The following is an 11,875-nucleotide window of genomic DNA, read 5'->3' on the forward strand; positions in this document are numbered from 1 at the left end:
ATTATGACAACATTTCCAAGTAGAGTGCTAAGTTGTTTGACTCTTTAGGAAATCACAAGAGCATATTCTCCTGAGGAAGACCAGTTATGTAATCAAACTTAGAATCTAAGTTATGCTAATTTATCTTATATGTATAATCTTGGCTGTGTCTGTGTCTGAAATGACCATATTAAAAGGACAACATATATAATGCAATCCATACTGCATAATGAACTAAATCAAATGCATTTCTGAAATGTTGAATAAAAAGTGCAAATATTTGAAAAGCTTGGAAGTGGCAGAGCTAACTGCTAAAAATAGAAGGATCAAACGGATCAAGGAAAATATTGCTGCAGCATATAAACACTCATGTTAAAACCTTAAAAGGATACATTCCAGAAAATCCTCCGCTTGCACTTTGTTCACAAAACTCTTTGCAAGTAGTGGAGACAAATGCCACAACAAGCTTTTACCTACAATGTTGATATCAGAATCAGAATCAGAATGGGGTTTATTGCCAGATGTTGAGGTTTACAACATTAGGAAATTGCTGCGGTGCTTCAGTGCAAACAATAAGAATTAAAGTGCTATGTAGAAAGAAAGATATGTGCATGAGATATACATGAGATATATACATGTACATATATACATTATTAAACATATGCTGCTTCTACAAAGCATCGACATCCCTTCAGTCACATAAAGCATTCATCATTTATGAAATGGTACTGTACTTTATGCTCTGTCAAAAAAAATATATATACAGGCTGCCTAAGAAAACATTAAATAGTGTCAAAATAATAATATTTGTGATTCTCTATTGCACTCAAGAAAACGACACCAGTGAATGCATATCTGGAAAAGTCAGGTATGGAGCACAAACCGTATGTGGTGTGGAAAAATATACCTTTTGCTCTTTTTCCAAGACAGCTGAAAGCAGAGAAAACATTGCTGTTTTAAATTAAAAAGCTGCACAAAGACTTACTTATGGGGCCAAGGGCTGTGAACAACCCCTGCACAGGATAAAATAAAAGTAATAAAAAGGAAGTCTAAACAAATTTATATGAGTTACTCTTCCCCACCTCCTTCTTCAGCAGCATTTTATTTTTAACTGCTCACAGCAGGGCCAATACAGTGGATTATTACTGCAGCAGCCAACAATATATTAAATAAAGCCTACTGGATTGTTCCTCTGTCTGCAGTAATGTTCTTTTGAATTTTATGGTTTAAAAACAACTCAAAATGTCAGCTCGAATTCAGTGTCTTCCCCTTGTTGCAGCTTAGTAAATATTTCCATTAGAGTGCAGCTAAAGGCATTTGGAATGTTAAGTGGGAATGAATCAACCTAACTCAACCAACACTTACTGCAGACATAAATAAAGGGTGAAAAAAAATCCACAAAAACAACAGCAAAGAATCTCAAGAAAGCAAATGGTCATGCCCATGGGTTCCATACTTTCAGGCAGCAATTGAATTTGCATTAAAAGGAATCCTTATATTATGAATCCACTTTAGAGCTTGTAAATTTGGATGGACTACCACAAAAGGTCTTTAATTCCCTAACTGTTGATGTGTTACTTTTGTTAGACCCCTGGAATCAAAGTTGAAGATCTACAGTGAAATCACTCCTTGACCGCATCATTTCGAATCCACTGTGGTAGCTTTTGTGGAGATTTGCTAGCTCCTTCCAGTTGGTACTGTGACAGATAATTGGTTCTCAGTCAAATTTAAAGCAAGGAAATCAGGTAAATACTGAACATCATCATATCTAACAAGACGGCACAATCAAGGTATCAGTGGGTAATATGCTACCTATAGCAGTTACAGAGGTTTTGATCTTTTGTCCTTCTTTTCACTGTAAGGGTGACTGCTAACTGCCAATATGGCTGATTCAATCTGTTCTGTGTTCTCCAACAATGCCTCAATATGCCAGACTGGATCGAGTCTACACAGTTTCACACTCAAGATGGTAACTATTTATACTCATGAGCTGTTCTACAACAACACTTGGACAGGGTTGCACAGAAGAAAACACGTGATGTGTGATTATTATACAGAACTGCAAATGGCCTATTGTGTATACTTTCATTTGCATCTGATTTGTAAGTGTAGCCCAGACAGAACTTGGATGTTAAGTTCTGTAGGATGGATAAAATAAATTCACCCATGGAAACCTGTCGTCCTGTGGATTCACAAGTCAAGTTGTGTAACTGTGGCCCATCCTGCATAACAACAGCAGTAACACCAAAGATGTTAATTTCTTCAAGTTGTTCATTTTCATTTCATTTGTCAAATTTTAATTAAGATTTGACAAAACAAGTATTTGAGATCACAATCTAATGTAATCCCTAAAAATTTAATAAATACGAGGAGATGTACCAAAATAACTAACACAAGTTAAAAACAAATTTTGATAATTTGTGACATTAAAATAAATACTGTACAAAAACAGAGTGCACACTGTGAGACAGACTGAACTACACATTCTCACAGACTACATCTTAAATTGACCAAGCTACAAAAAGAAAGACACATTTAAATAATTATTGTGAAAGTAAAAACAGTCAAAATTCATCATCTTGTCCAAATCTGCTCACTGAACCTGCTCCTCTGCTCCTCTGTCTGCAGCTTCACCTCCTTAGGCCGGGAACATTTTTGGCTGCTGTGCTCTGATTTCACTCTATTTGCTCAGATTATTTCTGGTGTTAATGACAAATTCTCTGAAGTACACATTTACATTACAGATTGATTAAAAAAAAAAGAAAAAAGCTAATCCAACTGCCCAATGGTGGAATGTCACAACTTTAATAGTCTTTTTTTATGCTTTGGATATATTGCATATTGTGTCACCAAATGTATTCAACAGATATCAGGTTTATTTACTTCCTAGACATTGTTTCTTGCAGAGCCTGACCAATTAAATGATACATTTAATTAGACATGGCAGCTTGACACAGTATGCTGCAATTAAACATGCCAACACTGCAGGATGCTGCTTAATTTCCTTCTGCTACCACAGATCAATAAAGGCAGAAAAAAAAAAAGAAAAAAAAAAAACCCTTTTCCTGTAAACTCCAACCTAACATGCTCCGCTCTCCTTGCCTCCATCTTCACTGGACATAACACCTCAGTCACTTGTCACATTCCTGAGCAGATCCAGTTAAGTCTCTGACATTTCACACAAGCCGAGTAAGCATTTTAAAATGCAGCTATATTACCAGCCTGCCAACAGCATGAGTGGGAAAAATAATTCAAGGCCACATTACTACTTTCATCATAAAAAAAAAAAAAAAAAACGAATTCCATACACAAGATTCAGTTCAAGTAATTTTGCATATATGAGAAATGTACACACAGCCAGCATTTCTTCCTGAAACATGAAGTACACCCATCTCAACCCTGTAGATCAGTAAACTCTCGGTCAAATGTTCAAACATGTTTCCAACCATAGGAAGGTCTGGATAGGAGACCATGTAAAAATATACAGATATACACTATGTGTCACTGTCCAATAGCTCTAACTTTAGACATTTACTAGATGTTACTTGTTTGAAGGAGGCCACACATTTTAGAATTTGTTGAAAAGTCACTGTTTGGATTACAGGGGTGAGGACACACACACACTGGGAAGAAGTTCAGGGATTTTCTAATCAAAGCAGATAAAGTAAGTATGTTAGCAGAGTTGCGGTACTTTGTTTCACTTCCTTAACAATAATAATTTGAGTCTGCCATAAAAAGAAAAAGAAAAAAAAAAAAGACTGTAAATGCAGAGGAAAAAAAGATATCTGCAAAATGTTCATGTCCAAGGCAACAGTCCAGAACAGAAATACACTGCACATATATTTAATCCAACAAGTGCGTAGGAGACGGACAAACCGGTCCAATGCTGCAAACAGACTAATGTTAAATGTCTAGTCTGTCAAATCACTGGTCCAAAAACTAAAACTCATAAAAATAAGCTGCTGTTCATCAGTTCCAAAGAAAAGGAACAACTGTTATAATCTAATACTGTTCAGTCTTCAAATATCTTCCCTTTTTATCTGCTAGCACAAAAATTCAATGTTGCAGAGCAGCAATCGCTTCAAGTAACTGCTAGCTCTAGCTCCTGTCCAGTATTTCACAAGCCAGGGCAAATGTAGACCACAAGATTACCAAAGCTTTGCTTCTATTTTTGAAGCCTTTGTCCCACTGAATTGTAAAGACTGGCTAGATGGAAATACTTTCAATTATTACTGAGAGGCCAGATCGGCTTGCACTGTGTGACGTTGGCAGTCTTCCTACAAAGCACCTTGAACAGACAGGAGGCAGCGTCACTAAGGTAGCCAGTCAACCCGAACGACTCATTAGAGTGAACAAAGATGAAAAAGGGAGAGAAACTACACAACCCACTTGTGGATTATAAATGGGTCTATAGTTGTTGCTTGCTTGTCAAGCTCCTGTGATTCTCTGAGGTCCAGTTACACATACCTGACACCAGCTCCAAGTCGCAGTTTGCTTACAGAGATCAGTGAAGGTGCAGTTTTTTTATGAAATCACCACATTGTAAGCTAAGAAACATTCTCTATGGAAATCAACAGTAATTTTTTTCCAGTATCAGCACTGACAATTTTAAATATTAAATGAATCCAAATGAATTAAAATAGACTGAAGGGTCCATTTTTGCACTGGAGACAAGATAAGTGCTACCCAGCACCACAGGCTCAAAACAAAGGATGAGCACCTTGGGGGAGTGGGGGTGCTGACTTGGCAACATTTATTCATTTGTGCTTGTAACAGGAAACAGAGCTACACTGTGTCCAGGTCCCTCCAAACAGGAGGAAAAAATGAGGTCCAGTGTATTCCATTTATGAAATGCAGGTAAATATACCCTTTTTGCCTTCCTGTGTTATTTCTGTGTGTTTACTTATACACCTAAACAGGTTTATATAGGTAATTTTCTCACATCAGTGTGTGTGTGTGTGTGTGTGTGTGTGTGTGTGTGTGTGTGTGTGTGTGTGTGTCCACTTGTGCCCTTGTTTCTGCCAGTTTAGAGTATATTATATGGGCATAAATAAATGAATGTAAACAAAGACATGTGCTGTGTGTTTGAGTCTGTTGGAGCAACATAACCCAAGTGTCCTTCCAAAATAGCAGAAAGAAAGGTCACCTTATGCAATACTTTTGGCATCCAGCTAATATTAATGGTGCTGCAATTTTATAAAAATGAGCCTTCAAAATTAAATTGTTTAAAATGTTTTTCCCCCATGTAGGCATTTATACTTACAAATGACTTGGACCCCAAGGTCTGCTGACCTGTCAGTGATAAATGAGACCCTTCTACAGAATGCTTGCAGGGTTTTCTTTACGTGACAGGCTTGAAGTTCAATAATAACAACACGCGCACAAAATCTAAATCAACCTTTTTTAAAATAAAAAAAAAAGGAGAAAAAAAAAGGGTGCAGAGTGTATGTGATGACATACAGGTAGAAACAATGGAGTATTATAACTTCAAGCTTGACCATAGAAAGCTCAAGGTTATTGAATGAGGGAGAAGCCAGCAAGGACATAATATGGTCACATGTATTTTTCTTAGTATGTAAATTAGGGTATTTGGAGATCATGGTGTGGATATAAAAGCACACCTCTTTGGAAGAATAAGAACAGTTTTATAGGATTTGTGCATTTTTTCAGTAGTATATTCAACAGAAAATGTAAAAACTCCTACACATCCAACTTGTTATTCAGGGCTGTGAGGAAAAAAGAAAGAAAGAAAAAACCCACACCACATTACTGTAGCAATACAATAATAATAGCTTTTAAACTTAGCAATTAAACTTTAAGGAGAAATGCCAACTTTTTAATAAAGATGCTACTCTTAAAAATGTAGGTTGAAGGTCACTGGAAGATCTATAAAAAAAAAGCCAAGTAAGTGAGTTTAATTACCAAGCAATAAATAACAGAAAACCTTGTTTGTGGAAAGGGAGTGAAATTCTCTAAGGACTGTGGGAAACTGACTTTGGTAAAATAAATTGCGCACAGAACAAGATGATCGGATCTCATTCATCCACAACTGTGCGCTGGCACACGTGAGTGCGTGAACAGCTTCAAATTCTCTTGTAACAAAGAATGAGAGCAGGGACAGCACTGACTCCATTTCCTACTGATGTCCTTCTTGTACACAGTGTTATGTAAATCTATACACTAATCCAGCCATCATAAGAGTTTCTATACAAACAAAAGCTCTGTTAGAATGAAAAAAAAAAAAAAATCAGGTCAGTCAAATGTCATTCTTTCAATTAACAGACTGGCTGCTAGTGTCGTTAGTATGCATCTCTAAAACAATTAGACAAACCTGGGAATACACTGTAAATAAACAGGTCGCAATTACTGTGATGGTGTCATTCTATGATCTGTATGGGTTTGAATGCAGGCTATCCCAAAAACTGCAAATTTTTCCTTTCACTTTAATTTCAGTGTAACCTGACTTTTTATAGTCAAAAGAACCTGTGTCAGCAGCAACTCTGTAATAAAATTAGGAAAAAACTGAACTGAATCTGACAACAAAGCCTTTAATTCATGTAGTGTGCTCCTGTCTCAGAGGTTTCCCTAAAGTGTATTAGGAATGTTATGAATGATAACTCTGACTATGTTACATTTAATAGAAAAAATATGGTTCCCAGTCACATCAGCAGAGTTTTGGTTATGTCAGTCTCGCGTTGTTGGTATGCAGCAGCCCATCTTAACACTCTGAAACAGGTAACGTCAGCTGAATTGTCAGTGCTTAGCTAGCAAACAAAGGTAGTGGATGACAGTCTCTGGGGGTTGCAGCAGTCAAACAGAATCAACCTACTGTGACATTACTGTAATATTTGTTGCTCCAGCTAGGCCAACATAACGACCATGAAGTCAGCCTCTGGGGGCTTCTGCCCAAGTTGTTTCCATTCTTGGCATACAGCAGCTGACTTGCCCCCCCACACAATATAAGCAGAGTTGCTAAGTAGTGCAATAAACACTCGGCACCAGATTGACAGTGGACAGTGAAGGTAATGTCAAATAAACCTTGGTTTGCGTGGTACTCGCCAGGTAGGTTGTCCCAATCAACTTCGGAAAGTATTCACGCTTCTATGGATTTATTTTGTCCAAGTTTTATGCAGTTTCTTTACATAATCCCACACTGACAAAGTGATGGTGACTACAAATGATTTTTTAATCCCTTTTTGTTGTTGAACTATGTGCTATGGTACAGTGTGAGGCATTACTCTTTTACAGAAAGGAACTCATGGATAGCAATATGTACTGTACAGAAATGGTAAGGTTTCTGCATTGTTTAATAAGGGGCCTCTCACCTTGGTGGTGTCATCATGGGAGCGTTGATAGCGTTTCCATCTGCAACCATAGATCCCAGTGATGCATGACAAACAAAGCTGGCGCTCATAGACTTGGAGGGGTTGGTGTTTCACCATGCTCCTTCAGTCAGTCCGGCTTCCAGAGCTCTAACATCCCACTGGCTGCGAAGGATCCTGTGAGAAATTACAAACAGCGTTAATATTGAAGCAAACAACGCAGCAACAAATAGTTGAAACCACAAAGGCTGTGTTTGACAACCCATGGAACAAATGGAGTAACATGTCACTTTAATAGAAAACACATGCTGCCTTGAAAAGCTCGTCCTGATAAAAAGCACAGCTTCAAATTAAGACCTTGTGCATGTTTCCAATGACAACTGGGACTGCTAGCAGCTTTTCATCAATATGATCAAGGAAAAAACATGGCAAAGAACATTGGTAAAGTGATTATCTATTGAACATCACATGACCAAGAACATGAATATATCACCCACTTATAATAGGTCTGGGACAAGACAGCGTGCAGGCACCACCTCTCCCATTAATCAGGCCAATACGAGGAAATGCAAAAGCAATACCAACAAGTGTACGTGTAATAATACAACTGTGACATTTTAGCAAAAACCTTTCAACCTCTGGGAAACTTTAAAAAGGTCAAAATGTCAACTAAACCTCCAGGTAAAGCAACATGATTGTCCTCACTACCACTTTATTTTTTTATAATGTGCAGGGGGTCTCTGCATCATTTGGCACCTTATCTGAAAGTCTTACACTGCCAGCACTCACTATTAATAAGGCTACAAACCATAGTGGAGTAGCAAGGCACATTATATTTCAGAAGAAAAAAAAAAGTCTTGATTTTCCTTTCATCCTTGTCTGATGTCGTTTTAGTAAACATGGTAGGCAAGACTAGTCTGTGTTATGTGTGAATAACTAGAGTTATGAGTAATCCTCACCAATGAGCCTGCTGCTGATTCAGCATCAAGACTTTGTAATCAGCTATAATAACAATAATGATATTACAGCGGTGCGGACTGTTATCACAAGTTTACCTCACTCTCCAGGGACACGATGGAGCCTGTTGTGCTGCAGCTGCAAAACACACATCAACCAAATCTGGGGTTGAAAGTGCAACTTTGTGTTTTCAAAGCAGCAAATGATGCATATATAATGGCAGGGTGAACAAGCCGTGTCGATGAGAGGCAAACAAACATGAATAAGAGGCTACAGCAAGATGCAGACTTGCTTCAAGCTAGTTATATTCCTTTTTCCTTGCAGCGGTTGCTAGTGTGTAGCGTACTTGCATCTGATGTTTCAAATGCAAGTACATGCAGTAATTCTGCACTCTTCCTGCTGTAATCAGGCTGTCTCAGTCTCTGGACAGCTGCTCATTAGCATCTACAGCATGGGCCACATTTCCTGTTATTAGCGAAACTGCTCTGAAAAGGGTGGGCTAGACCCAGGCAATAATGAAGCTAGCTCACCCCAGCAGGACCGCAAAGACTGTCAGTCAGTGTGTTATAAATGATTTGTGGGTTAAAATGAAAAGTGTTAAATGTAACTTCTCCAATGCAGCAGCTTTGTTTACAAGCCTTTTGTATAAGTATTATATATTAACAAGCCAAACATTTTTTCATAAGAAAAAAAAAAAAAAAATCTGTACTCTTACAGGACAGTTAGTCATGCTAAAGGTTATCGACTGTCTGAAGATCTGTACTTGTCAAATTCATTGCTTGTACTGTGTTGAAGAAATGAAAATCAATTCACTGATACTTGCACAGTTAATATAATTACTCAATGACTGATATAAAATTATTGCTGTCAAATAAAACCAGGCACAGAGATCACATGATTACAAAGACTCACTTCTTGTGTCCAACACAATGCACAGGTGTGTTCATTAATCACCTTATACTGCACCAGTATATTGGCCAAAATCAAACTACTTTGTAGCCAGCCTCTCTGCTGCAAAGCAGCCTAAGGGATTTAGACCTTGATCAGACTGAGCACTATTTCATGCTGCCATGGCCATTATAAGTGACAGTTCTTCTCAAACCATGTCTGCCAAGTTGAAAGAGATCAGAGCCTTGTAAGGACATGATTAGGAGCATAATTACGGAAAAATATCTACAAATCTGCCAAAACACTAATAGCATAAAAATCCTCATTTTGAGGCAGCAAAGAGTTTGACATGTTTGATCATGACATTAAAAAAAAGAAAAAAAAGAAAGTGAATTGCCACCTGTCTGCACATTAAAGCCAATGTGTTGTCATCAGGGGTGCAGCAGTAATGTTAACAGAGAGCCAGAGAGAATACTTGCTATTCTGGCCAGATTCTGGAGGGGTGTACATACAGATAATGTGGCCTTAACGTAAGACGTTTGGCTTCTTCGTGGACCCTCACACAATCTTCACTTGACCACTTGCTACTCTGCGTCATCCTGTGTGTGCGCACAAATGCACAAACACATTGAAATGAAACTGAAAAATGTCTCAGGTTCTTTTACTGGCACGACACATCAAGTCTGTTTATAAACAAACAAAAGGGTCCTAATTGATAAGCAGTTTTGAAACAAACATTTTCTGTTGAAACATGCAGCCCTATTTTTTTTGGAGAGGACATTAAAAAAGGACATTAATCAGTAGAGAGTTATGTGGGAAAAAAGTCTGACATTAAACAGTCTTTAACCTACAAGCTTATGAGTACAGTCTCATAAGTAGAAATAGCGTAGGTCATATGAGTGAATCCCATGTGTCCCACCTCCTGCATGTTTTTGTTAAACCGCAGTATTTCTAGTAGTGAGAGAGAATGCAAATTGGATTATGTCCCATTGTGTGATACACATGAGAAAGGAACCTCTCACATACCTCAACTTACTGCCCAAATACTTTCTAAAGTTGATGTGGAAAAATAGCAGTAGTAAGCAGCTTTAGCTGAAATCAGGCACAGTGTAGATTGGTCAAAATGACTAAAAAAAGGCATCAAAATCAAAATTCAGCTCAGGTCTTCAGTGAGGAAAACACACGCGCACACACGCACACACTTTTGACATCTTCAAAATGTCAGCTGGGGATTGCAACAAAAACCCACAGCGGTTTGGAGTTTCAGTTCAGTTAGTGGAATTACACAGTTCAAGCGCCAAAGACTCAAAACAAACAAATGATTTTAATTAATATTTTTTAAAATGAACAGAAGTCAAACAATTCGGGATTCTGAAAAGAGCTGCTTTTCACATTACTGCTGCCATCACTGGAACAAAAAACAAATATGGATTTATGTTTGGGCTTGTCGACCAAGCCTTTAAGACAGGAAAACAAATGTGAAGCTGACACAGCAAAGTTTGGTGTGATCACAAAGGCAAACTAAAAAACACTTTCAGCACTGTCATGCCATCTCTTTGTTGACATAATGTTCCAACCGGTTGCCACAGAAACCCCTCAATGTTGTTACAGGAAAGGCTGATGTCATAACTTGTTTACCCCCAAAAGCTTCCATTCATGAAAGTGTTACATCCACTTGTACTCTCAAAGTCAAAAAAATATTACACGCCATAACTACTTTAGTTGAGATAAACATCAAACGGGCCTTTAGAATTCCACCTATTTGATGAATGATATCATCGTAAGTAGATGGAGCAGCACCGAGAGCACAGATTTGTCACCTTAAAATGGAAGGCTTATGCATTTTTCACTTTGGGGTTAAATACCCCCATCGCTCATCTCCTCAAGCCTGAATAAAAGAAAGAAATGCTCTTCCATTAATCCCTTTATCAGCATAATGTCTTAGCAAAAACTCATCAGCCAAATACAGCCCAGTGGACACAATTAATTCTTAAATAAGACGCAATGAATTAGTGAAGCCTAGTTAATTACAGCACAAGTCGTGATGTTCACCACAGACTGAATACATGTTCAGCCAAGACTGGAGCTACACTATCATATTTTGCCAACATGGATGTGACACCTCTGACCACAGTAGGTGTGGAAATGTAACCACCATAAGCAGTGTGGGCTGCTCTGTCACAGTGACTCACTGAGTCACAGACACAACAACCGAGCCACAAAAACTGAAACTTTGATTAAAATCTTTCAAAAATTACACAGTATGACTGCATATTTAGCAACACATCAGAAGAATAGAGCAACTTTTCAGATCCTGTCACCTAAATGGCCTCATTCTGGACTCAAACAGATTAAGCGGCAAAGTCAACAAGTACTCAAAGCTTTCGTCACACGAGAAGCAGACTTCCTGCCATTACTGTCTGTCACAAGGTGTCTGAACTTGTGTGGAGAGGAGGAGAACATGAGAGGGGTGCATGGAAAAACCCCTAAACAGCTTTTACCATCTTCTTTTCTGCTGCCTCATTTCCTCCAATCAGAAGTACACCCAGAGAAAACAGTCAGCAGGGGAGGAAATGCTTCAGCAGTTTCCCAGCAGAAAACATCGTCTTCCTTTGGTCTGGGAACTGAAAGAGACCGAGCAGCAGAGAACTGCAAGACCAAACGCAAACCTGCTAACTGTGAATAATATTTTCTTAAAAAGATACTTCACAAAAACAAAAAAGGGGGGG

The 11,875-nt window shown here is 38.2% G+C and overlaps 1 protein-coding gene across 6 annotated transcripts in view; it reads right to left on the reverse strand.

The window, feature by feature from the left end:
- Window positions 1-11,875, reverse strand: part of gdpd5b (glycerophosphodiester phosphodiesterase domain containing 5b) — a 40,538-nt gene that overhangs the window by 19,326 nt on the left and 9,337 nt on the right. For all 6 annotated transcript variants that reach the window (XR_006054587.1, XR_006054588.1, XR_006054589.1 and 3 more), the window contains exon 2: window positions 7,305-7,478. Coding sequence is in view for 3 of the 6 variants with exons in the window: in XM_042222533.1 (XP_042078467.1) it covers window positions 7,305-7,421 (117 nt within the window). In the remaining 3 variants the exon portion in view is untranslated. The remainder of the gene's footprint in view (window positions 1-7,304; window positions 7,479-11,875) is intronic.

The sequence above is a fragment of the Haplochromis burtoni genome, unplaced genomic scaffold (genome assembly GCF_018398535.1).
Source record: "Haplochromis burtoni strain Fernald_Lab_line unplaced genomic scaffold, NCSU_Asbu1 Contig_88, whole genome shotgun sequence".
Lineage (NCBI taxonomy): Eukaryota > Metazoa > Chordata > Actinopteri > Cichliformes > Cichlidae > Haplochromis > Haplochromis burtoni.